The following is a 27,673-nucleotide window of genomic DNA, read 5'->3' on the forward strand; positions in this document are numbered from 1 at the left end:
GACTGACACACACTCGGAAGGGCATGTATAAGTGTACACACTGAACACACATATACCACACACACATAACTAAAGTGTAGAATTCGATGGTGCTTTATTTATTCACAGAACATTCACTCTGTCTGACACTGCAGCCAACTTTAGAACCCTTTCAACCCACCCCAGAAGGCTCAGGGAACATCTCAGAAGAGGAGGTAGAAAGGATGCCAGTGTTGGAGGATGGGGAGGGTGTGAAATGTTGTCTGCTGGACAAGACGAGGCTATTACACATATGAACTCATAGCCTTTGGGATCACCTGCAGAGGCAAACAAAAGATCAAGAATGTTAAAATTCCCAACATGGAGGAAGGAGGGCTCTTAATGCCTAACCCCTAGCTGAGGTCCAATGGCTGTTGATGGCTTCTGGGGGACATGTCACTCTTCTTTGGGGAGGGGGCCTTGGTAGGTCACCCAGTGTATGATCCCATATACATGTGCATATGGGGAGCACTAATTGGATTTAGTGGGTTTAAAAAAAAAGGCCTAAAGCTAAGAAATGGGAGTTATGCTGTGGGGTGAGCTAAAGGAGAGAAAGCAGGAGATGGTATGACCAAGATACACGGTATAAGTGGATGGAATTTGAACATTTTCCTTTTAAAGAAGCCCTTGTGACTTAGTCAGCACCTCTGCCATCCTCCCGTCCGTGTCTGCTTCCCTGGAGTCCCCTATTCAGGACATTTCCCATAAAAGGAACCAGGCAAGAGGCTGCCTTTGTGACAGCTTCTGTGACTCAGCTTCAGGTCACTCACACGTCACAAGACCAGTGCTTTTTATTCCCTATTCCCTGTTCTCAGAGTAGTCCCATGTGAGCTGTAAGATCCCATGACGAGTTGGCACATTTGGTGGTGTAAACCGAAGAGCAAGCACTAAAGAAACCATGTTCAGGTTGGGTCTGGGGGTGGTGGTCTGTGATACCAGTTACTGGGAGGCTGGAGGGGGGTGAGGCACGGGACACACTGTGTGGCCTCCAAAGAGTGCACATATTTAGCTGAAAATATATAGCTAGAACAGCAATTCTCAAGCTTCCTAATGCTGAGATCCTTTAATACAGTTCCTCATTTGGTGGTGACCCCAACCATAAAATTATTTTCATGGGCCTGGAGAGATGGCTCAGTGGTTAAGAGCACTCACTGCTCTTCCAAAGATCCTGAGTTCAATTCCCAGCACCCACATGGCAGTTCGAAACTGCCTGACGTCTTCTGGTGTGCAAATGTAAACACAAAGTACCCATATACATAAAATATACAAATAAAACAAATCTTTAAAAAAGAACCTACATGTGTGTTAATATTTTAAAGTTCTTTTTTTACTGGGTGGTGGCGGCACACACCTTTAATCCCAGCACTCAGCAAGCAGGGGATCTCTGTGAGTTCAAGCCAGCCTGGTCTATAGAGCGACTTCTAGGACAGCCTTCAAAGCTACAGAGAAACCCTGTCTCGAAAGCCCCCCAAATTATTTTAAGGGTCTTTTATTTATTTGTATTTTATATTTTATGTGCCTTGGTGTTTACGTCAAATTCCCTGGAATTGGAGTTACAGACAGTTGTGAGCTTCTATGAAGGTGCTGGGAATTGAACCTGAGTCCTCTGGAAGGGTAGTCAGTGCTCTTAACCGCTGAGCCATCTCTCCAGCCCCTAAATTTTTTTTCATTTCTACTTCATAACTGTAATTTTGCTATTGTTATTAATCTTAATGTAAATATCTGATATGCAGGATATTTGATATGCAACCCCTGTGAAAGGGTCATTGAACTCCTAAAGGGGTCACAAGCCACAGGCTGAGAACTACTGAACTAGAAGATAAAAGAAAAAAGCCAATAGAAATTGGAGTGGAGGCAGGGGAATGACAACCTTCCTCGTTGCTTACCAAGTTTGTGGCTAGCCTGAGCTATCTGAGAACTTGTCTCAAATAAACAAAATTACCAAAAGAGGAGATGGGAGAAAATGTTCAAAAACAATTCCATTAGCCATGCATGATGGCACACACTATTAGTCCCAGTACTTGGGAAACAGAAGCAGGAGAATTGCTGTGAGTTCAAGGCCAGCCCGGTCACATAGCAAGCTCCAGGCCAACCAGGGCTGAATTGTGAGACCCTGCTTCAGAAAAATGAAAAACAAAATAAAACAACAACAAGCAACTCCACTAATACAAGAGAAGGCAGCTAAGTAAAATATGAGAAAGGAAAATAGAAAACAACACCCTGCCAAGCAGTCCACAAGGTGAACATAAGCTAGACAAGCCGCCAAGGGAAATCCAAAGATGGAGGGCTGCAGAGAAGGCCCAGTGAGCAATGCATGTGCCTTGCTTGAGGGTCTACATTCAAACCCCAGAGCCAGGGAAAGCTCTTAGGAGTGTGATGGGAGCAGTTGGGAGAATCCCCAGAGGCTCTCGGGCCAAACGGCCTGGTGAGTACAAATAGCACAAGGTGACTGACACCGGAGGCTGTCTTCTGACCCCTATGCATGCACCGTGGCAGCACAGGTGTCCCCAGTCATACACACAAATGTGGACACACACACACATAGGAAAAATAGAACCCCCCAGATATGCCCTACCTCCCTGCATGCTGTGTAAGAGCTACTGACCTCTCTCTCTCTCTCTCTCTCTCTCTCTCTCTCTCTCTCTCTCTCTCTCTCTATCGAAACTTATCAGATTCTTGTTTTTTCCTAACATCTGACTAAGTCCTTTCCTAAATCCAGGCCTACCTGAGGAACGCCTACCACCTCATTAGGAGTCAACAATTCTCTTTTAGCAAAACTCTGCAACAAGAAAATGCCCACCTAGTACACTCACAGTGGACTATAATTCAGCCACCAAAAAGATCCTATTACTGACCCATGTTCAGCTTGAATTATCAAAAACGCAATGTTTGCACTGTGCTCAAGGAAGCAGTCAGACCCAGGACACCACCTACTCTGGTTCCATGTACAGGCCAGAAATGCAGAGGGTAAGCAGAGTCACAGTAACTGAGGTGGGGAGGGATGGGAGGTTTGGGATGGCAGAAAATGGGTAGCATTCCTTTCGCAACTTAAAGGAACTTCAGTTACACAGTGTCCTGTGACTGCCCAGTGTTGGGGAAGTCCTGTGTATATGTCAATAAAGCACTGTCTGGCCAATAGGAATCTAGATAGGTGGGGCTAGGAGTCCAGGAGGATTCTGGGAAGGAGAAACACACAGAGATTCGAGATGTAACGCCATGGGGTAGGAAGCCCGGAACTATTCTCTGGTAAGAGAAATACTTAGATTAACAATTATGGGGTAATTACTTAAGTCAGAGCAAGTCAGTAAGAAACAAGCAAGGCCAACAGCTTCATAATTAATATAGCCTCCTGTGTGTTTATTTGGGGACTACAAAGCGGCAGAGCCCAGGCAACTGGTGGGGGATAAACCAAAGCGGCTAGCAAAGAAAAAGCTTCTCTTTACAGAATGGTGTCAGGAGTGGGATTGAATTTTCATGCAAAACAACAAAAGCTTTAAAGGAATTTTAGAAACAGAAGAACAGAGAGAAGCACAGATTTTTGGTAGCAGCATTTTTCTCAGGTGTGCTCTGTTTTGCTAGCCACAAGCCGAGATTCACGCGGCTAGCTTACTGGAGTCTTCCTGACTCGGCATAAAAAGAAAAAAAAACAAAAACAAAAACAGCAAGGTTGTTTTAAGAGACTCTAGTAACGATTGAAAGGTGTGTACGTACAGCTGGAAGTGGCAGCTTTTGCTGGATGTCAGCATGGACTGAGGCGCTAAGCTGGAGTCACGCTTATGCCCCCGCCATCTTGACAAAAAAAAAACGGCAGTTTAAAACAGCCGCGGTTTTACAGATAAGACACGTGGCCAGAAAAACATAAAGATTTACAGTAAAGTCAGACTTGGATGAACAAAACTTCTAAAGGTTTACAGTGTGTTTAAAAATATACGTGACATTGAGAGAGAAAATGAAACGGCAAAGTGGTATATAAATACAAAAGCCGGCGTTGTGGTGGCACACGCCAGTAGGATTTACTCCAGAGGCAGAGGCAGGCGGATTTCCAGATTTCCAAAGAGAAATCCTGTCTCAGAGAAAAATAAATAAAAGTAAAATAAATAAAGTAATAATAGATAAATAAATAAGCCACGTAAAGATGGAAAATACATAGAGAGTCTGGATACTGTACGCTATTATGTTTTTCAGTTTTTTGATTGCTAAGGAAGGAACAACTAAAGTACACTTGATTATAAATGCTGCTGAATTAATTCAACTTCTATCTTTTGAAAATGCCTTGGCTTCAAACTTTAAGTATAAGGATATGTTACTTGGGAAGGAGATTTTACTTATGTTTCCACAGAAAATGAAAAGCTGAGGATTCCTTCCAGGCTTCTGTGGTTTGATGAACCAAGACCCCTGGAAGCAGTGGACCAGGTGTTCTAACAATTGAGACAGCTAAGATGATGCAGCTTTACAGACCCCGAAAATACGGACTTATACAGGTTTCTGAGTTTTGTCATGATCCCCATGGAGTGAACAGCGCCCCCTTCCAGCAGGAAGCAGTTTGGAATGAGCGACGTCCCAATTCCCATCTTGTTTATAAATCTTTGTTTTCATTTAAATGGGATTGTTTATAATTGGTTAATGATCACAACCAATCTCTTTTTAATGGTAAAAAGGGGAATTATGGTATGGGTATTGTTTTTCATTTATTGATACAAATTCAAAGTCAATTTTGTGATGTGTATATTTCTCCTCTTGATTAAGCATTGTGCTTATACTGATCTTTTACAATGTAATGCATAATTGAATGCAGATTATAGATAGTTACTTATAATAGTTAGAATTTATAGTTAGGTAAGTTAGGTTTTCTAGATATACAGAAATATGTTTGAGATAGATAAACAGTCTTCAAACCTCTCAAAGACCTTCAGAAAATGGCATTTAAAATAGTTTAGGGTTTTTCTTGACAATGAGAAATGTCTGCTCCTGGCAGCACCAGTTATGTCTGAGAGCAAGATGGGCATCGAAGAAACTCGTTATGGAGTTTGCTTTCAACATGGCAAGATTAGCCATTTGGGCAAGAAACTGCTTTTGCCTGGGCTGCTTGACTGTTGCTGTATAATCTGGATATGCAGGGCCCACAGGAAAGTGACTGCTGAACTCAAATAGTCCTTCAGGGTTCCTGCTTCATGAAAGAGTCTATGAGACTTTCTGCAGGACAAAGAAAAATGACTGACAGACTGCCAATGCAGATGGACAGTTTGAAATTTCCTGCTTTGCTGAGAAGTGTTCCAGACACATTGTGGCCTATGGGCTGAAGATGGATGCCCCAATGTACCAGAGGAACTTCGGGTGACTGTCCAGGCAACAAGATGTCTCTATCAATCCTAGTGATTATATATTATCCTTCTGTGGTCTTTGATGGAGTTGAAGACAGATAGCTATAATTATAGTTTTCCTTAGTTATGATAAAAGATAAGCTACATATAGGACTTTGGACTCACAAGGATAGGATGGATGATATTTTCTTTAGATCTTGCTAAATGTTAATAGACAAAATGTTGTAACTGTGTTCTTACTTGATAACTGTTCTGTCATATACAATTTGACTATGTTAAAGTTAAGACCTTTCTTTTTGTTTAAACAGAAAAGAGGAGATGTTGGGGAAGTCCTGTGTATATGTCAATAAAGCACTGTCTGGCCAATAGGAATCTAGATAGGTGGGGCTAGGAGTCCAGGAGGATTCTGGGAAGGAGAAACACACAGAGATTCGAGATGTAACCGCCATGGGGTAGGAAGCCCGAAACTATTCTCCGGTAAGAAACATACTTAGATTAACAATTATGGGGTAATTACTTAAGTCAGAGCAAGCCAGTAAGAAACAAGCAAAGGCCAACAGCTTCATAATTAATAGAGCGTCTTGTGTGTTTATTTGGGGACTACAAAGCGGCAGAGCCCAGGCAACTGGTGGGGGATAAACCAAAGCGGCTAGCAAGGAAAAGCTTCTCTTTACAGCCCAGTCTGTGACCACCCAGCCTGTGCACAGTGGTGTGATTTATGGCACATGAATTATAGGCCAGGTTTTTCCCATACAGCTTAGGCTGACCTCAAGTTAGTGGCAATCCTCCTGCCTCAATCTCCCTAGTTCAGAGACTGTAGATGTGTGTCCACACCTGGCCTATACCGCAATTTATAAGGAGCCCCATGGAGATGGGATCAGGGTAAGGACATAGCTATGCTATCAGCAGTCCTAACTTTCAGTTCCTGGAGACATCTTTAACCCCTTCCCCACGCAGAGTCTGTCTGCTTTCACACAATCAGATTGGAGGCCTCAGTCTGCCTGTTGACAGGGGTGGGTGAGTAAGTTAAAAATGAGTCCCACACACTAAGACCTAGATTTATTCCAAGCAACACATGAACCATCATGATGACATATACTGGTAATCCCAACACTCAGGAGGTGGAAGACCAGAAGCTACACGGAGAGTCTGAGGCCAACCTGGGCCTGTCTCAAAAAGTAGGGTGTAGGTCCACAGCGAAGAGAAAGGGGGCCCTGTTCCATGTGCTCCTCTGTTCCATGACTCACTCTACCCAGGAACAAGCGTCCCTTCCTGCCCGTCATCTGGAAGAATGAACTCTTATTCATTTCACCAGTAATTCATTTACGACAAACGATACAAACTATTTCCTTAGCAACCCCTAATCTTTGTGTCTTTGGATACAACTCATCCCAGTACAGAGTATCTGAGAATCCTTTCTGTGTGTGTGTGTGTGTGTGTGTGTGTGTGTGTGTGTGTGTGTGTGTGTGTGTGTGTGTGTCGACATTGGGTATTGTGCTGGCTAGTTTTAGGTCAGCTTTACACAAGCTAGAGTCATCTGGGAAGAGGGAACTTCAGTTGAGGAAATGTCCCCACCAGATTGGCCTATTGGTAAGACTGTGGTGCATTTTCTTGATTGATGATTGATGTGGGAGGGTCCAGCCCACTGTACATGGTCCTGGGTTCTATAAGAAAGTAGGCTGAGCAAACCATGATGAGCAGCCAGATAGCAGCTCCCCTCCATGGCCTCTGCTGTAGCTGGGGCCTTCAGTCCCTCCTGGCCTTGAGTTCCTGTCCTGACTTCCCTTTGTGATGTGCTGTAAGCTGTAAGGTGAAACAAACCCATTCCTCCGCTGTTGGTCATGGGGTTTATTTATCTCAGCAAAGGAAAATAAACTAAGGCAGGTGTCTCCTTCTATTACTCAGGAGTCTCTAAAGCTCTCCGATTTTTAGGATATCACACATTTCACTTTTATTCATATTGCACTGGATAGAATTAGTCACATGGACCTCTCACTACAAAGAAATATCATTCAGCCATGGGCCCTAAAAACTCAGAGATTTGGATTTTCTTTTTACATACTAGACATCCTTAATATAAATCAGTAATATTTTCTCCATTTTTCTTTTATTTTGAGATTATAATTTAATTATATCATTTTCTCCTTCCAAACCTTCCTATATACCCCTTCTTGCTCTTTTAAATTCATGGCCCCCTTGTTCATCAATTGTTGTTACATGCGCACATATACATACACATGCATTATTAAATACAACCTTCTCGGTATAATGTTAGTTGTCTGTATGTTTTCAGGGGCAACTATTTAGCAGTGGATAATCAATTGGCATGCTCTCCCTGGGGAAGGCTGTTGCTCCTGATCTCAGCATTTCTTGACTGCTTGTAGCTCTTTGTGTAGAGTTGAGGCTGTGTGGTTGCCCCCCCATCCACTTTGAGGTGTCTGTTGTTATCGTCTTTGTTCAGCACATGTTTTGTCAATCATGTTGGTTAGACTTTGCTAGGAAACGTCTCACAGCAAACTCCCTGGTCTTTTGGTTCCTAAAATCTTTCTGCCCCTTCTTCCACAATGTTCTCTGAGCCTTAAGTGTGGGCACTTATGATGTATCTATTGATACAGATAAGTAGGCCCCATCCCACCTTGTTCTGAGACAGGGTCTCTCACAGAGCCTTGAGTACCTCAAACTCGGCTAGACTGGCCAGCAAGCACCAGGAATCTTCTTGTCCTGCCTCTCCAGGGATGAGGTCACAGATGCTCTGCCACACCCAACCTTTACACACAGGTGCTGGGGCTCCAGACTGGCCCTCATGTTTGTACCACAAGCACTTCACTGACAGAGCCACCTTCCCACCCCTGGAAATGTCTCCTTAAAGAGAAAAGTCAAGGTCTGCACCAGGGTGCTGTGGGAATGTCTGGGCCGAAGGTCAAAGGTGACCCTTCTGCTCTGGTTTGTATAAAAAGAAACCTTTTTCCTTGAGAGGAGCCTTCCCGCTAGCCTTGTTCCAGAGCCGCATCAGTCCCAAATAAACACACAGGAGGCTATATTAATTATGAAGCTGTTGGCCTTGCTTGCTTCTTACTGGCTAGCTCTGACTTAAGTAATTACCCCATAATTGTTAATCTAAGTATGTTTCTTACCGGAGAATAGTTCCGGGCTTCCTACCCCATGGCGGTTACATCTCGAATCTCTGTGTGTTTCTCCTTCCCAGAATCCTCCTGGACTCCTAGTCCCACCTATCTAGATTCCTATTGGCTCAACAGTGCTTTATTAACAAATGTACAGGACTTCCCCCATCAGGTTTGGTTTATCCCTCTGCACCTTGGTAGTGAGGTCACCTAGCAGTGATAGCAGCAATGGGGTTTTGTTTTTTTTTTTCCTTTTTGAGACAGGCTGGTCTTGAACACCTGGACTTCTGTCCCCATCTCTCCAATGCTGGATTATGGGTGCACACCACTGCTTCTAACTCGAACGTTAAGTCCAAGGCAGCAGTTTTGTTGAGGTCTGTACATTAAGTTGCCATTCCTGTTTTGGAACGCTCTTCACAGGTTCTCAGGCACCTGGGCCATTCAGTGTTTGCATAAATCACAGGCTTGGCCAGGCAGAAGGTCCCACAGGCAGCATAAACCTGTTCCTGTTTGTGCCACCTCACAAGTTACTGTAAAACTCAGGCAGGCCCAGTATTCACAATAAAGCCTCTTTTTAAAAATAATGGGATGACTTACAACAGACACCAATGAGGTCAATCCTGGACCTGGAGAAGCCTCAAAGAGGGCCTGGGTAAAAGTTAACCAAGAAAACCACAGCTGCACCTTGGTAGCTGTGTCTGTCAGTGGTCAGAATGCCCCTTTGTGGTTAAACGCCTTGAGGCTGCAGACTAGCTGTCCCCACCACGTCAGAAACTAAGGTGCCAGGACATTCACCCACACGTGTGCTCTAGTCAACAGTCTGCATCCTCAGTGAGCATGGCGTCTTTACAGTGTCATTTACATGTGGTTTTAACTCTCCTTGTGGGCTTTCCTAAAGGATCATGGGAAGAAATACTCTAAACCAGTGATCCAGTCCACCATGATTTGGGAGGAGAAAAGAGTTCCTTTGCCTCATGAATATGCCACCCACATAATAAATATTCATGAACATCTTTCTAACCCACAGACTCACAACACAGAGCCCACTGTGCTGCTCCCACCATGGAGCAGCCCACTCCAGCCTCTCTGGAGCACTTGGCTAAAGAAACTCCTTAGACTGTCCGCTCTCTGACTGAATTCTTCCCTTTAAGAGGCAAGAACGGAGAGAATTTCCTAACTTCTCCCACACAGGGAGACTCGCGCAGCACTCTGGAAGAACTGTTTGAGGGCCACTTCCTAATGCAACTTTAAGCAACTTGGAGGCCAGGCCCTCTGCAGACCTCTTACCTGGCGTGTGTCGTTGATAGAAGGAGCAGCCAGAGATGGAGCAGGGCTGGTTACAGATGTCTTCCTTCAGAGCGTGCCTGCCTGTCACTAGCACCGCCTGTGCTAACAGGACAAGACCTATGTGGCGGCAACACCTCTGGATATGTCTCTAGAGAGATTTAACCGAGAGTTGCACCCTGAAGGTTGTGGCGCATCCCATTTGCTGGGGTCCTAGACTGAGTGTAAAGTGCAAACCAAGCACCCGCACTCATCTGTTGCTGGTTTGTGGGTGCCACGTGACCAGCTGCCTCTATGACTTGTCTACCACAACTGACTGTTCCCTCAGACCATGAACCCTTCCTTGGTTTTATCAGGTTGTAACACCAAGAAAAGTAACTGATCCAGTATAGAAGGAGCTCCCAGGCAGACAGGTAGCTGGCCACACACAGCTGGGCCTATATGTCAGTAGTCCTGTGGCTCAAACTCACAGCAAGCAAAGGGGAGGGCCATTCCCCATCATGCTCAGGGATCCAAAATGTCCTTCCTTCCCTGCCAAGTCTCTTCTGGGTTTCAAGAAAGAAGGGGTAGGGACCACACATGTACAGGACTCTAATAGCAGGGTTGCCTTTTGTACATGGGCAAGTTTCATGTCCTATATCTATCCTGAAACAGGAGGTGCAGGGCACCATTACCCCAAACTCAAATACAACAACCCAGCAGCCAAGAGAACTGAGGCCAGCCAGTGCCAGATGCAAGCCTCAAGTCTTTGTGTTTCTAGAATCTGAGCCAGAGGACCTGGGGTGCAATAGTGGGTCAGCCAATTGTCTGTCACCAGAAACCCGCACCATCAGAGAACCCCAAAGAAGAAGAAAAGGCAGGGACCTTCGACTGACATGTATTTGGAAATAACTGCCAAGCTAGGTGTGGTAGCCGCACAGGCCTTTAACCCCAGTACTTTGAAGGCAGAGGCAGGAGGTAGAGATCTCTGAGTTTGAGGCCAGCCTGATCTACACAGCAAGTTCCAGTATAGCCAGGTCTACAAAGAAAACCCCTGTCTCGAAACAAAATAAAATAAAACTGCCAAAGAATGGCAGGCCCTGGGCACTGAGCTTAGGGCTGAAACTGGAGAGCCCTCAGCTCTCAGCCCTCCAGCACAGCTGGTTTCCTCTTCCTGTCTAGGCTCCAAAGAGTCCCAAGCCAGAACTTGGCTTCTCAACTTTGCTAGCCCCAACACCCATCCCCTGCCCTAGTCAGGGAGACCATTGACATGGACCCAGATGAATCTGGAGACATCTAAAAGACCTTCACATGCTGACAAGAGTGAGCTCTTTGCCCCTTCTATCACTGAGGTGACCACCCGGGAGCAGTTATGTCTATAAGGCCCTGGGAACACACAAGGCTCAAGGCACTGCAGAAAAGATTAAGTCAACTTGGAAGAAACATGTTTTTCCAATTAGTTATAAAACCACCCATGCTGGAACCTTTGCAGATCTAGATGGCTGCTTTGCCATTACCCAAAATTCCTCTCGTTCTTTCTTTTTCCACAAATAATTTCACAGGGTTTTCATGTATGAAAAGCCCACGAGTGTGGAATGAATGGGACAAAGCGCTCCCATCAGAGAGCAGGCAAGTGTCTCCTCTTCCACCAGCCCTGGGGAAGGGAGGGGAGGAAGCAGGAACCATTCTAGCTGCAGTCTTCAGCCCACCTCAGTCAGACCTCATCCACACGTGCGGTCGCACTGATGTTTGAATTGGATTGTGTGTTTTATTACACACTCACTTTTGTGAAAAGTCCTTTCCTTGTTGACATTTCTTCCCTGTGCCAAGTCTAGGGCAGCCTGCCAGATAGAAAGGCCAAGATCCTGGAGGAGCCATGGAGCTCACTCGCCTTAAAGGGCCACACTGCCACTCACACAAGTTAAAGAATGTGGAAAAGCGGCTCTTTCTCCCCTCTATGACACCGTGTGAATTTAACAAGCTAAGGTATGCTCACTTGATAGACAAGAAGCTCACAGCCTGCTGAGTGGTGGAGGAGCCTAAATTTGAAAGTGTTGTTTGCCTGAGACCCACATTAACCACTTAGACTGATGCCCTGCTGTCAGGTCCTAAGAAGGCAGGGTCTTAAGACTCCCACTTAAGAAAGACCCCCTTTTCTCCAGGTATTCAAAAGCCAGTGAAAATATTTTACTGGTATAATTTAAGTCCCACAATACTTTAGAGAAAGGAAGGCCTAGAGGAGGAAGATGGGAAACCCAGACACAGAAGATGAGCTATTATGACAGAGGAGGGCTCGGGGGGACCCTTAGTTTATAATTAACAAGGAAACAGGTCCTAAGGTCCAGATGCTGTCAACAAACTGGACGAAATCTCCCCTGGGCCCCCCCCCCCAGGTACCTGCTCAGCAAGCTGACACCTCTCCTTCATGCAGTGAGGTTGAACAGAGAACCCAGCCATGCTGAGAAACCCTTGGTTCATGGGAGCAGAGATGGCACTTCTGGTGTTTTCAGTCACTATGATCATGATGGCGTCCATGCACTATCAGAGTCCCTAACCTCTGGTCTCAAGTGTCAATCCTGGCTGTCACACCTATGGAAGATGCAATGTCCTTATACATCTCTCCAGTGTGACTCCTGAGGACCCCGTAAGGCATTATCCCTGCTCTACTGGACCAGTGTGAGTGAATGGAATTGGCTCTGGAGTGAAAAGATTCTAGGCCCTGGCCTCCTGCGGCCTCTGGCATCTTACCCAGGTGTCTTAGCCGTGGCCACCCTGACATGTGATGGTAAAGCTGGATCATCTTGCTAAGGCATCTGTCAGGTTTCCCCACTGTGAAGGTATCCTTTCTATCCAGTGATGGAATGGAAAGTAGCCTGTATATTCTATTCCCTGTGTCTGGAAACCCCACAAGACACTAAGTATCAGTGACTCCATGAGACCATTGCCCTATACAGTTCAAGACATTTCAGATCATCTGGTAAAGCCAAACATTATACCCAAACAGCAGTCACCAACTCCACTATTCCTTAATATTTTTCTTTTCCTTTAAGATTGGTCTCATATATGCCAGGCTGGATGCTAAGAATGACCCGAAATGCCTGGTCCTCCTGTCCCACTTCTCAAGTACCTCTATGTGTGCATAGACACTAAAGAAGGAAGGAAATGTAATCAAATACAAGTTCAAAACCCCTCCTCTCCTCACCCTACTTGGCCAGAAAGGAGGTGCAGGTGTTCATAACTCCCTAGTTCTTATCCTGGGGCCTCTACCTTATCCACACCACACACACACACACACCCTGATGAGCTAGATGACCTTTGGGGAGAAGTTGATGCTGGAGTGGGAGGAGATAATTGTACTTCACTTCATCTGTGGGGCTAGAGGGTAGATAAGGCAGGAAGAATGGCCCTCTTTTCCTGTAATAGCACCCTAACCAGAACCTGTAACTGCTTAGTTTCAAAATGGACTTTTTCTAATTAAAAAAAGATGTAAGTTTAGGCTGGCCTCTAACTCGCTGAGTTACTGAGGGTGGCCTTGAACTTCTGATCCTCCCATCTCCACCTCCTGAGGGCACCACCATGAACAATTTAATGTAATGCTGTGAAATGAACCTTGGGCTTTATGCACACTAGACAAGTAGTCTATCAACTGAGCTGCGTTCCTAGCCTCCGAAGTGATTCTTACATTGACCTGGGACAGCATGTACGTACACAGGAAAGAGAAGGTAAATTGTGAAAGAAGCAACAGGGGTTTTCCTTTCATTGTTTCCAAACCTGGAGCCCAGCAGGCACTAGTGCTTCGTGACAAAGGCCAATGAAGCCAACATCTTCTGAAGGAACCTGCTGGGGCTGCTTGGATTCTGAGAACAGCCTAGCAGAGGAGTAATTTACCCTTTCCAACCCCATCACTCTTCTCTACAGAGGTCAGAAGTAAGCCCAAAGGGCTGGGGATATGATTCTGAGGCAGGCCGCTCATCCTGCATACATGAGGCTGTAGGTTTCATCCCCAGCACATAATAATAGTGATAAGTTTATTAGATTTCATTTGTATTTTATTTAGCATTGTATGTGTATATGGGGGCACACGCAGGCCACTGCACTTGTACAGAGGTCAGGGGACAACTTTCAGAAGCGGGTCCCCTGAAATGAACTCAGATCAGCAGCCTTGTCCAGCAAGCAATTGTAACCTCTTAGCCATCTCTTTAGCCCATAACAATGACAATAATAATATTTTTAAATTGCTTATAAAGGAATAGGACTAGTGGCTCAGACCTTTAATTGCAGATACTCAGCTGCCTGAGAAAGTTAGTGAGACCTTGTCTGAAAACAAAAGGTACAGAGGGGTTGGGGATGTAGCAGTCAGTGACCGTGCCTGCCTGGCATGTGTGAGACCCTGGGTTCAGTCCCAAGTGATAAATACTTTTAATTACTTATAACTAGACACAGAGGCACACACCTTTAATCCCAGTGCTCCAGAGGCAGAGACAGGCAGATCTCTGTGAGTTCTAGGCCATCCAGGGCTACATGGTGAGACCTTGTCTCAATAACAACAACAATAATAGCTAATTAAAATAATACAAGTTGGGCATGGTGGTGCAAGTTGGAGGACAACCTGGGCTACATTGGGAGTTTCAGGTCAGCTTCTACATAGTGACCCTGTCCCAAGAAGCTTAAATAGAAAGATAAGGACCAGAGAAATGAAGTGACTCATTCAAGGTGACCCACTTAATAAAAGAGGCTAGAGTTGAATGTCAAGTCCATCAGAACCCACCTGGTGGCCAAACCACTCCCACTCCACCCCCACCCCAGTCTGGCCACAATGGCAAAACTCCCAGGGTGGATGGCTGTGAAACTTCTTGTGGCCCTGTTTTGCTCCTCTGCTTCATTTTGTGGCTTTTCATTCTGGTCTCTGGTTCTCATGCCATTCCCTAGGGCTCGTGCCAGGCCCAGGACCACCAGCAGGGGGCGCTAGAATCCACTCTAGAACAGCCCCTAGATGCCAACATTGGAAAATTAAGGTGCTAGCTCCCAAGAAAAATGTCCCTAACAATACGAGGCACCTACTAGCTCATGACTTGCCACTGTGGCCTGCTGACCAGATGAGCTGGGACACAGGGCTTCATCTCCGAGATTATGTTCTTCAAGGCAGTGCAAGGGGATAGACACCTCTCAGATAAATGAAGTTCGGCACAAACCTTGACACCAAGGGAATTACTGTCCCAGACGCCTCCTCCACACTGGTGGTTGCTCTTCTCGGCAACCCTTTTATACTTCCAGATCTTTCCTATCTGCAGAGCACATTCCTGCCTTCCAGCCAACACCTCAGGCAACTGCCAGGTGCTTGCTTCAAGAGGCTCCAAAAGCCAGCACGGCACTACAAACCTATGATCCCAGAAGCTCTGGAGTTGAGGCAGGAGAACCTCCAAAAGTTCAGGGCTAGCTTGGCCTATATAGTGTCTAAAATGAGAGAAACACAGGGGAAAACAAAAGCAGAGCTGGAGACACGGCTCAGTCGGTAGAGCGTCTGTCCACCATGTATAAGCTCTGGGTTAAGGTCTTGCACTGTATGAGCCAGACACGGTAGCCCAGCCTCCATCCCAGGGTTCAGGAGGAGAAGGCAGGGGGCTCACCAAGCTCATCCATGAGGTATGAGAGACCAGAAATGAACAAGGGCGGGTGAGATGGCTCAGTGGTTTTGCTGCAGAGGTCCAATGAGCCCAGCTCAATCCTTAGGACCCACAGTGGGGAGAGTGGACTCCTAAAAGAGGGCCCCTCCCTCCACATACAGTATCATGGATACATGTGGGCACACACACACACAAATAAATCTTAAAAATTATAAACAAACAAAAAACTCAAACTCAGGACAGCAAGAGGGCTCTGAGGGTACAGGTGCTTCAAGCACAATGACCCGAGTTTGAACCATATCTCACTTGGTAGGAATCTAAAATCAACCCCCCACAATTTATCCTCTGGCCTCCACAGCAATGTGCACCTACACACATACAAACAAAATAAATAAGTAATCAAAATAAATGTTTTTTTACAACCCTCAAATGCCAAGGTTCACAAGCACTGTGCCTTTGCTTGTGTGTGTCTTTGGTCTTTAACCTGAAACTCAGTCAGCACTTACTGAGTACCTATGTGTGTTATGTGAGTCCCTGGGGGACAAAGATACAAAGCTAGGAGTTTAAAACAACTTCAAGACCTCAGCACTCAGAAGGAGGGGATGGCTAATTCCAGTTCCCAAAAACCTACCAGAGCCCCCATTGAAAGAAGAGTTGCTTCCACCTCAAAAGCTGGCCTTCAAACCCAAGGTCAGGCAAGAAACAGTAGGACCAGGACCAGCCCCTGAAGTATGACAGTATTTTAGTCCCCTAATCCCAAGAAGATAGGAACCCCAGGATGATGTCCTTATACACTTGATATAATCACTGTGGCTAAATGTGGCTAAATATGCATCTAGTCTTTCTCTCCCATCCTGTTTGTTTTGTTTCTCACATAGCCCAGGCTGGCCTTGAATTTGCTATGTAGCTCATGGTGACCTTGAACTTCTGATCCTCTACCTCTTTAGTTCTGGGATTATACACAAGCACTACAATGCCTAACTTTCTGGAGTGCTGGGAATCAAAACCAAGGCTTCATTCATGCCAAGCGAGCACTCCACCCCTGATCTACAGCTCTAGGCTCCACCAAAGGGCCTGGAACTTGCGTTATAGCCCACAGTGGCCTTCCCCTCCAGAATATCAGAGTCACAGGTGTGTGCCGCTACACCCAGGTTCCCTCTTATCTTTACAAGAGGCAGCTAGCTGATCAGGAAGTGCGGACCAAGTCCCAACATCAACTCCAGCCAGCCAGCCACAGCTGATCCTTGCCTTTTCACTGCATCTCTTCTAGTTTCTTTTTCTCCTTAATCATTAAATCGTACACAAGCCAGCTAAAACACAAACACACCCCTACTTCACATGGCCATTCCTTCCCCCTCCTGCAGAACTTTGCGGTAACACTTCAGCTTTACAAGAACATGCAACAGAAAGAATTAGGGAACTCAGGCAATCCAAAACCAGCTAAGTGATGGTTTCACATTTTTAAAATATATATAATGTAAAGCAGTTCCGAGAAAAGTGAAGTCACAGCCAGGGTTGCTTACTCTCAGTTCTTAGAAGAGAGCATTTCAAAAGGGAAGCTGCGCTGGGCCGGCACACAGGCTGCCACCAGAGCCGCAGTCTGGCGGGTGCTCGCTGATAAACTGACTTTGATTTGGCAGCCCGAGAGCTGAAGCCTCCGGATGCATTTTCATTTGGCGCTGTCAGGGAGGAAACGGCAGCCCAACAGTGAGAGTTCTGAATGTGCAGAGAAAACCACAGGCTCAGCTCTGTGCTGGGGAGGCAGCCTCCAGCCACTGGCCACTGCTGTCTGCAGCGCTCCTCCCCCCACAGCCGGCGACCTCCAGGCAGCCCACACTTTTCCATCGGGTGTTATTTGGTGTTATTCACCAGGAGTTAGGTGAGGACACCGGCTAGGAAGCTGTCAGCAGCATCCAGTCCTCCAATGGAGAAGCAGACTAGGCTTGTACCACACAGGGCTCAACAGCTGCTCTGGAGTTTGACCGTTTGGGAACACCATTTTACTAAGAATCCTATACCAAAGATCCTGTAGCCTGCATCAAAATTAAATTTCAGACTGGAGTTCAAGTGGTAGAGTGTTTGCCTGGCATGCAGGCCTGGAGTGGGCACGCCTGCAATCACAGCACCACAAGTGCCTGCAGGAGATCAGGGCTTCAAGACCATGCTCAGCTGCAGAGTTTGAAGCCAGCCTGGTACATGAGACTCTGTCTCAAAGCTAATTTCGGGCTGGGGCTATAGCTCAGCACTAGAGTCTGCCAGCATGCAAGAAGCCCTGTGCTGTAAAAAGTGTGTGTGTCTGTGTTGTCTGTGTGTATGCATTGTCTGTGTCAGTGTGTGTGCACGTGGTGTGTGTGTGTGTGTAGTCTGTGTTGTCTGTGTCAGTGTGTGTATAGTCTGTGTGCTTACGTGTCTGGGTTGGTGTATGTGTTGTCTATGTATGTGTGCATGTTTATTAAATTCCAATGTGATCAGAAGCAACTGATCAAGGGTCTCAGACAAGGGAGATCCTAAGGAGACATGATGACTAAAAAGAATGTGGAATCCTGGGGGAAAAAAGAAGAAATAAAACCAAAATAGGGCTGGAGAGATGGCTCAGATATTAAAGGCTAGGCTCAAAACCAAAAAAAACTATAGATTTGGTTACTAACTTCTCAGTATTTGCTCATTAATTAATTTGTTAATTAGTTTTAACACCTATGCCATACTAATGTAAGACATTCATGATAGGAACTTGGTGTGTCTATGATTCAAGAAGTCCTTTTTGATCCCCGATACTACATAAACCAAGCTTAGTGGTGCACACCTGTAATCTCAATACTCAGGAAGCTGAAGCAGGAGGATCAGGAGTTCCAGGACAGACTGGGCTACAGACATCCTACCTCACATAAAAATAAATAGGCAAACAAATAAATAAAAATAATAAGGACTGTACTATTTCTGCAATTTTTCTGTAGCTCAAAAGATGTACACTGGAGCTGGAGAGACAGCTTAGCAGTTAAGAGCACTTGGTACTCTTCCAGAAGAACTGAGTTAGGTTCCCAGCACCCACATTAGCTGCTCAGACCTGCCCATAACTCCAGTTCCAGAGTACAATGATCTTTTCTAGACTCACACACACACACACACACACACACACACACACACACACACACACACACACACACAAAATAACAATAAAATAAAATAAAAAGAAGTGGAGCATTGGTGGCGCACGCCTTTAATCCTAGCACTGGGGAGACAAAGGCAGGCAGATCTCTGTGAGTTCAAGGCCAGCCTGGTCTACAGAGGGAGCTCCAGGTTAGTCACTGCCCTAAAAGTCCTGTGCACCACCCATGCATCCCTTCCCCCAATTGCTGACTGCCACTGGTCTTCCTACGGTCTCACTTTGCCTCTTCCTGATGGGCTCAAGGCCTGGTCACTTTTTCTATGAGGGAGGAGGGAAGGAACAGGAAAGGGGCAGGTCAAGATCACTTCTGGGTCCCCTCTCCTCCCCGTCCCTGTCCCTCTCCTGCCAAGTAGCTCCTGAGTTTATCTGGTGGGAAGCAGCACCTGATGATGTTCATGGCAATACAGGTTAGTCAGGGTGTGGGGTGCCACATCTGGCTAGCCTTATTTTAAAACACTTATCTTAAAATCAGTGACAGTGGGGGGCTGGAGAGATGGCTCAGAGGTTAAGAGCGCTGGCTGCTCTTCCAGAGGTCCTGAGTTCAGTTCCCAGCACCCACATGGTGGCTCACAACCATCTGTAATGAGATCTGGTGCCCTCTCCTGGCTTGCAGGCATACATGCAGAGAGAATACTGTATACACAATAAATAAATTAAAGAAAAAATCAGTGACAGTGTTTGCCTAAACACACAAAGCCTTAGGTTCAATGGCGTTTATGGGAACACTACACTTTCTGTTCAGTTTTTCTGAAAACCCAGAACTGTTTTAACAAATCACATGTCAGACTGGAGATGCAGGTCAGTCAGCAGAGTGCATGGCATGCACAAAGCCCAGTTCAATCCCCAGCACTGCAGATGGCAAGGGTAGCAGTGCACACCTATCATCTCAGCATTCAGAAGTGGAGGTGGGAGGGTCAGAGGTTCGAGGCTACCCTGGGCTACATGAGACCCTGTCTTTGAAATAAACACACAAATAATTAAGCTTATTTTTAAAAATTAGCCATACAAAAGTGTTACTAGTGTAGAATATCAGTCATCTGGGCAAAGTGCTGCAGTGGTACAGAAACACAATAATGGACGGCCTTGGTTTTTACCATCCAAACATAAATCTAGCCTGGTGATCAGCAGAAAGCCAAAGCCCAACACTGATATAACCCCAACAGAAAGACATTTCATGCAGAAAGGTCAGGACTCTAAGCTAGCAGGCTATTTGGTCCCTGGCTGTCTCTCCATGAAAGTTTTGAAGCAGAAGTACTTGAAAAGTCTGTTTCCATCTTGGATTTTTAATTTCAAAAGAATTCTGCGACTATTCTGACTATTCTCGACTGGTCTCGCCTTCTGAATCTAAGGACACAGACAATGGAGAATGAGCATACTGAAGCAGGGAGAGCCCTGTCTGCACGGGGCTGCTTGCTGGCACCCGGCAGCTAGAGATGGGAAGACAGGCCACAATGCCATTCTGTCCTCATGTCCATAACTTTAATCCCACTGGCAATAACCGAAATTCAGATTTTGCATCTTAAAATGGGGTACAATAGAGGATAAAGTGTTATCACTCGACACATCAGGGATGGCAACGTGAGAAAAATTAATACACATAAATGACAGAAAGGGAAGAGCCTGGAGCATCTGCTTCTCATCCCCAAGCAGCCAAAGCCCTGGGCAGTGAGGAGGCAGAGTTAATATAAGTTCCAGCTCCCAGAGTGCAGACGTCTGGCTCCACCAAAGCAAATCTCTTCATGAAACCCTTGTGATGTCTCGGAGACCCACATGGTGGTAAAGGACTTCACGGGGAAAGCTGTTCTTAGAGGGTCCCAGCTCTAAGGGATGCTCCTGTGTAAGTCTTCCACCTCCAATTCCCACATGCTTTCGTGGACGGGATTGTCAGAAAGATCCGTCATCTTCACAGCCTGTAAGCAGGGCTCAGGACTACAGGCCTGAACCACGCCCATCACCATCACATACTTTCCTGGGAAGAGAAGAAAAGGATGTGGTGATGTTCATACTAATAAGGAAGGTGGGGACAACCTACAAAGACCCTGACTTCAAGGCCTTGAGCAGAGAAGGAAGATGGGGACTGCCGCTCAGAGGCAAAGCTCATGCCTAGCAAGCACTAGGTCCTAGGTTTGATCTTTAGCCCTGCAAAATAAAACGGAGAGGAGCTGAGAGGAGGACCTCAGTTCAGATCCCCAGCACCCATGCAAAAAGCATGGCAGGGTGTATGCATATGTGACCAGTGTCAAGGAAATGCAGACAGGAGGATCCTTGGGGCTCTATGCCTAACCATCCTAGCCCAGTTGGAGACCTCCTGGTTCAGCGAGAGACCCTGTCTCAAAAAATAAGGTGAAAGTGCCGGGCATTGGTGGCGCACACCTTTAATCCCAGCACTCGGGAGGCAGAGGTAGGCGGGTCTCTGTGAGTTCAAGGACAGCCTGGTCTACAGAGCGAGTTCCAGGACAACCTCCAAAACAATACAGAGAAACCCTGTCTCAAAACAACAACAACAAAAGGTGAGAGCAATCGAGGAAGACACTTGATGTACCTCTGGCCTCCACATACACAGGCATGTGTGAGCACATCCCCACAGGAGAACATGCACACAGCCACACAATCCTGACAGCAGATACCAAAACAAAGGCAGCCAGGGATCAAAACAGATACAAGTATGAACAATGAGATCAGTGCTTAACCTGGAGGACAACATCTGCATCTTATTGGCATCTGTTTTTCATATGCTAAACACAATAGGCAGGCTCACTCAGCAGTCATGCCCCTGGAATGCAAGCAACGCTGGTTCCCACTGAGTTATAATTAGACACACCGCCCCAGGCAGGGGCAGAAAACCCAAGCTTTGCTCTCAGTCTGGTTCACTGTTCAATGACAGAGCGAGTGACTGGTCTCTGTTCACAAGACAGGCACTCCCGCAAAGCCACTTCCTGACAGCCGAAATGTAAATCCAATTTTCCCCACACACTGCCAAAAAAGTTAAGACAGACATCAGCACACCCCTCCTCTCACCACCCACAGCACACTGTGCTGTTTGTTCCCGTCCCTGCCACCCCCAACTTTATCCCAAGCCACACTGGGCACACACAGGGAAATCAACAGAACAGGCTGCCACTGGGTGAGCTGACATATTATTAACCACAACTTCCCATTCCCTGGGGGAAGTGCCTCTCCTTGAAAGCGCAACTTGGCTAGTCACAAACCACACAAAATGCAATTGTGTAAAAAGTCCCTTGTCACAGCAGGAAAGGCATGCAGCCAGTCCCCTGCATGGCCGGCTTCCACCAGCAGGATGAGTTTGCACACAAGCCCAGGACCTCGAATGAAAAGAAGTCAAGCACTGGGCTGCCCATCCCTCTCATGTTTTCCCTGAAGGGTCCATAGGAGGATCCTTGGATCTAACCCCAGGTCCCATACTGGCTGTCCTCTGTTCCAACTGGCTGTCCCAACTAGTGGTAAAGACAAAACCCTTCGAATTACGAGGCTGAAGACCAAGAGAGGATGACAGACCTGTTCTGTGGAGCTTGGGAGCAGAAGACACTACACAACAGTCGGGGACCAGTGCTGAGCCCATGCACCCTAACCCCCCATTTCCCCTTCCCCACAGGACCCTGCCCAAGATGTGTCCTCCCAACCATGCTCCTGCCCAAGAGCCTGCCCATCACAGCACAGTGTAAGCAACACTGCCTGCAGAATGAGGACCAGAGGGCAGAGTACCCAACTCTGCTGTCTTCAGAGTATGGAGAGAAACTTCTGGATGCCCTAGAGGCAGGCAGGGGCCGGGAAGCAGCAAACCAGCAGGGATCAAGGTCATTTAGCAAGGACCGGTCCTTCCCAAACTATAGCCTTTCAGTGCTGCCCCCTGGGGCCCTGTTCCCTGCCCCCTGGCTTTTGCTGCCCCCTGGGGCCCTGTTCCCTGCCCCCTGACCTTTGCTGCCCCCTGGGGCCCTGTTCCCTGCCCCCTGGCCTTTGCTGCCCCCTGGGGCCCTGTTCCCTGCCCCCTGGCCTTTGCTGCCCCTCCAGGGCCCTGTTCCCTGCCCCCTGGCCTTTGCTGCCCCCCCAGGGCCCTGTTCCCTGCCCCCTGGCCTTTGCTGGCCCCCCCCCTGTTCCCTGCCCCCTGGCCTTTGCTGCCCCCTGGGGCCCTGTTCCCTGCCCCCTGGCCTTTGCACATGCTGTTCAAAGGAGTTGACAGCCTGCTAGTGCACACACAAAGAATGTCCCAACAACCCTAAAGGTTAGAGTCCCTACAAATAAGTACAATACAGCTTTCAGGGCTGTCTCCTCCAGGAAGCCTTCCCTGATCCCCCCTTGAGCCTTAAACATGTATCCTTCTTCTGTGTCTATGTCTATATCTACTTACCCCAAATAAATGCCAGATGGACAAAAGTCACGCTGTGCTCTGCAGCTGGAGGCCCAGGTCTCCTGAGGCTAGCAGTGGCTAAAACACTGAGGCAGGTACCATGGGCACCACTCAAATGGAAGGAAGAGCTGTCACCCCTGTACGCACACCCTGGGCTCATCTACAATGGCACCTGTGTTTTAGTGGCCTGTTTACTTCCCTGGTTCCTGGTGAGATGATTAATGAGCAATAGGAAAGAGCATGGGCCCTGCCCATGGGGATACAGGCTAGAGGGTGAGGCCAACACAAGGACGCCTGCTGGGTGCCAGGCTCACTCCACTGTTAGCACCAGACTTGAGACACTGTTCAAGGCTGACCTCAAGGGGCATTGCCTAGACTGGACACCAAACACCATGGAATGTGAGCAACGCCAAACCTAAGGCCAAGGGCAGTCAACTTTTTCTGTAAAGGACTAGACTACATAAATCAGGCTTTTGTGGGTCATAGGCCCTCTATCACAACTACTGAATTATGTCATTACAGTAACACAGTGACCCTAACCTTTTGTAAATTGCAAATATATTTCACTTCAATAAAACTTCACTTGCAGATGCTGAACTGCATATACCTTTCACACACTGCAATTTTTTAAAGATTTTATTACTTATTATGTATACAGTATTCTACCTGCATGCTGTTTACTTGCATACCAGAAGAGGACACCAGACCTCATTACAGATGGTTGTGAGCCACCATGCAGTTGCTGGGAATTGAACTCAGGACCTCTAGAAGAGCAGTCCATGTTCTTAACCACTGAGTCATCTCTCCAGCCCATCATTGTAATTTTTTTTAGATGCATCAAAATATAAAATACAGGTCAGGTATCAGGCACACACCTTTAATCCCAGTACTCGGGAGACACAGGCAGATCTCTGAGTTCAAGGCTAGCCTGATATATATAGTGCACTCCAGGCCACCCAAGGCTACCTAGTGAGTCTCTGTCTCAAAACAAAACAAACAAAAGAGAAACCTGGGACAACCAGATGGCTCAACAGGTAAAGGCACCAGCTGCCAAGCCTGACAACCTGAGTTCAATTCCTGGAACCCACATGATAAAAGTCGAGAACCAGACGCCAAGTTGTCTTCTGATCTCCCCGTAAGTATTATGGCACACACATGCACACATATACCCTTACTCAAAATAGTTAAGACATAATAAAATAGTTTTAGAGAGCCAGCTACATTTTAAGTTTTAATTACTATGCCTTGGAGAGCCATCAAACAAAAATGCCTCTGATCTGTAAGCCCCTTGCCCAAAATCAGATAGTTCCTGAAATGCTGGAGGCTGTTGTTTATAGGAGATAACAAGTCACATGTTTTCACTGTCTTAAACAAGTTTGTTTGACCCATCTGCGCCAGATGTGCTTGATCACATGTGGGCGGGAGGTTCATAGACAGGAAATACATTAGGATGTTCGCTTTCCCCTGATTGGATGTAGGCTGGGGCATATCAGAATGCATGCTTGCCCCTGACTGAACCTGATGGGAAATATTTAAGACGTGATAAACCATGATTTGGGGCCATCTTCTGGAAACTTAGAGATGGACTGGCCACAGCCCATCCACCTAGCCAGTATTTAATTAAAGCTTGCTTTAAATTTGGCTTTGAATTGTGGTAGTGGTCTTATTTTCAATCAGTGGGATTAACACATGGTGGCATGCACCTCTGATCCCAGCACTCAGGAGGCAAAGGCAGGCAGATCTCTGTGAGTTTAAGACCAGGTTGATCTACATAGGGAGACAGCAAGGGCTACACAGAGAAACCCAACACAAACAAAACGAAACAAAACAAAGTTTTAAAATGTAAAAGTTGAGTCTGGAGATAGAGCTCAGTGGTAAGGCACTGAGTGTGATTCCCAGCACTGTGTGTGTGTGTGTGTGTGTGTGTGTGTGTGTGTGTGCATGTGTAAAACTGCTTTTAGTTGGCCGGGTGTTGGTGGTGCAGAGGCAGGTGGATCTCTGTGAGTTCGAGGCCAGCCTGGTCTACAAAGCGAGTTCCAGAACAGCTTCCAAGACAATACAGAAAAACCCTGTCTCAAAAAAACAAAAAAAAACTGCTTTTAGTTTACAGTCCATTTGAGTTTGCTAGTCCTAAATTAGAGTAGGACTGGAGGAGAGAAAGAGCAGAAAAGGTAAGTCTAAGGTCAAACATCCCTGAGCCAGTCTGTCTCTAGACAGAATCCCACACTTTCAGAGCAGAAAGAGTCTGGCCTGATTTCACAGAGAAGGACCACAGAAAGGCAGGCCTTCAGAAACCTGAGCTGGTGTTGAAGCTCCAGAGTCAAGAAGAGGCATGCCTTGTGTATCTGGGTCACAGCTGCAACCTGGTCCCATGTATGATATGCTCACTTGACATCCTTGTCAGTGAGATGAGACTCCAGGTGCCCTACCTAATGCCTGTCCCTTAGACTATCTGGTTCTCAGGACACCTAGGGGTCAGGCACTGGACCAGATGCTAGGGTCAATCTATCAGGACCAAGTCCAAGCACTGCAGTAGCTCAGAGGGCAGTTTCAAACACAGCAATATCAGCATCTCCTTGGAGCATATGAGAAATAAGTCCTGAGACTCCGAAAACCTGAGTTGATGAGCTTCAACGAAGCCCTAGGCAAATGTGATGATGTCCCCTCCAGTGTGAGCAGCAGCTGTTTATGAACTGTCAAGCACAGCTATGTTGATCTCATTAGGAAAGGTACAGAAAAGTGTCCCCAACCCCTTTGGGTACGAGTGGCTTTTAATGTCTTGGGACATTAAAATTGTACACGGGACTGGGATGTCAGTTGGGAGATTGCATGTCTAATAATCACAAAGCCCTGGGTTTGACCCCGCAGGACCACATGAACCAGGCGTGTGGCATACGCCTGTAATCTTAGCACTCAGGAGATGAAGTGAGCTCAAGATCACCCTCAGCTACACAAGGAATTTGAGGCCAGTCTAGACTACATGTGACCCTGCCTCAAAATAAACAGAAAAGGACACGAACACATTTCCTGAGACATTATTTCTCAAAACATATGGGGAAAATGAAGACATCTATGGGGAGAGAGCTTGTGACAGAGAAGTCAAAAGCTCAAAACTTGGAGGACCGGGAGAGCTCGGGAACCTCGGGGTGTTTTCATTGATTTATTTGTTTACTATTTTTGCGGTCTAGGTTGAACCCAAAGCCTCATCAATGCTAGGAAGTGCTCTATCACTGAGTCCCACCCAGGCCCTCATGACTTTTTGCTCTGAGACAGGCTCTCACTAAGTTGCATAGGCAGGCCTTAAACTCACTCTCAGACAGGTAGACAGGCTTTAAACTTTGCCATCCTCCTGCCTCAGTCTCCTAGTATTGGGATGACAGGTTTGTACCACCAGGCCAGATTGGAACCTACATTTTTGAAGGTGGCAGCGGGTGTTGCTATCATCCGATAGGTCTGGGAGTCACCTGACAGGGGTTGGGACAGAAAGGCGGACAAATGCCTGGATGTGGGACCGCCCCGCCCCCCGGAGGGCCAGCCCCCTGCAGAGCCGATCTGGCCCTCGTTACCTGGGAGCAGGCAAGGCCGGCCTCTGGGTACGCGCTCCAGGCCGCGCACCGAGAAGGCCCCGCTCGGGTCGCGTAGCCGCGCCTGGCCGCCTTCCGCCGCCAGCACGGTGCCCTGCATCCACACCGCCGCCAGCTCCAACGGCGCTCGGCCCACGGCCGCCCGCGACAGCCGCCACGTGCCCGGGCCTCCCTCCGCGTGGCGCCGCAGCTGCTCTGCCAGCACCTTGAGTGGTGGCGACCTCGGCAGCCGCACGGCCCCGGGGCCACCCGAGGTCAGCGACTCCGCCGCCGCCATGCTGCGCCAACAGCCACTTTCCCGCCAACTCTGACTGGTAGTGGGGGCTTGGCGAGCGGCAACCAATCAAGAGCACGCCGGCAGGAGCCAGCCAATGGCCAGGGCTGAGGGTGGGACCAACGTGCGAGGAGTGCGCATGCGTACTTTGAGTAACCGCCTGAAGCTAAAAATGAATGGGTTAAGTTGAATTAAAAGAGAAAAATTAAGGAAGGCAGGAAAATAAAGAATTTCCTTTTGCAAGGAAGAGCAACCATTTAAGCCATATGTCTCCGGTGCAGTTTACTAAAAGTAGGATGTGCTCACCAATAGCTGTAGATGACCTAATTTTAGAGCAGAAATAAAATGTGCGCCTTTAACAATACATTGCAAACAGATCCTGGACCTTTTGGATGGGGGAATCACATCTACTCACAGGAGAGAAAGTTCCAGAAGGATACTTTAAGCATGACCCTAAACACAAATTGATGTGTGTGTGGGGGGGGGGTTGTTGGTACTCTTTTTTCATATCTCACAGCTAAAGCCAAATATGTGCTGGTAGCTTTGGTAAGACATTTCTCATGAAGCATCTTGTACCCAGATTACATAGAGTACATTTCTGAAATTATCATAAGAGTTTTATCAGGAGAAACATTTCAAAAGAAAATATACATACTTGAGTTCAATGATTTAAAAATTCCTCTCTCAAAACAAGTTGTGGTGGTTCACACCTGTAACCCTTGCTCTTGGGTGGTGGGCTACAGGGTGAATCAAGGTCATCCTTAGCTACACAGAGAGTTGGAGGCGAACCTAAGATACAAGAGCCATGTCTCCAAACACCATAAGTAAATAAATTAAATAATTTCCTCTTTGAGTTAGGGTTATAGGAGAGTGTTTATCTAGCATGCAAGAAGAGGCCCAAGAACTTCCTCTTTCAGCCTGGCCAGATGGCTCAG

The 27,673-nt window shown here is 46.9% G+C and overlaps 1 protein-coding gene across 3 annotated transcripts; it reads right to left on the reverse strand.

Moving 5' to 3' along the window:
* Positions 1–77: 77 nt before the first annotated feature.
* On the reverse strand, positions 78–26,789 carry Rmi2 (RecQ mediated genome instability 2). 3 transcript variants are annotated; one of them, XR_005878098.1, is made up of 3 exons: positions 26,447–26,789; positions 9,749–9,896; positions 78–296 (listed from the first exon to the last, which is right to left on the reverse strand). XR_005878098.1 is itself a non-coding variant. In XM_021235616.2 (2 exons), the coding sequence occupies exons 1-2, from the start codon at positions 26,739–26,741 to the stop codon at positions 103–105; spliced, it is 489 nt and encodes a 162-aa protein (XP_021091275.1). In that variant the 5' UTR covers positions 26,742–26,787; the 3' UTR covers positions 78–102. The 3 variants fall into 3 exon arrangements, 2 of the variants coding, with proteins under 2 accessions (XP_021091275.1, XP_005084632.1); XM_021235616.2 differs by lacking the exon at positions 9,749–9,896 and having other exon boundaries at positions 26,447–26,787; XM_005084575.4 differs by lacking the exons at positions 78–296; positions 9,749–9,896 and adding an exon at positions 19,980–20,483 and having other exon boundaries at positions 26,447–26,784.
* Positions 26,790–27,673: the final 884 nt, after the last annotated feature.

The sequence above is a fragment of the Mesocricetus auratus genome, unplaced genomic scaffold (assembly GCF_017639785.1).
Source record: "Mesocricetus auratus isolate SY011 unplaced genomic scaffold, BCM_Maur_2.0 Super-Scaffold_100007, whole genome shotgun sequence".
Lineage (NCBI taxonomy): Eukaryota > Metazoa > Chordata > Mammalia > Rodentia > Cricetidae > Mesocricetus > Mesocricetus auratus.

What these genes read in the sequence shown, in the direction of transcription:
- Rmi2 (XM_021235616.2), bottom strand. Translation starts at nt 26,741, where the DNA reads ATGGCGGCGGCGGAGTCGCTGACCTCGGGTGGCCCCGGGGCCGTGCGG. An exon ending in CCGGCCTTGCCTGCTCCCAG is followed by an intron (nt 297 to 26,446) that starts GTAACGAGGGCC and finishes TTGCCTCTGCAG; the next exon opens with GTGATCCCAAAGGCTATGAG.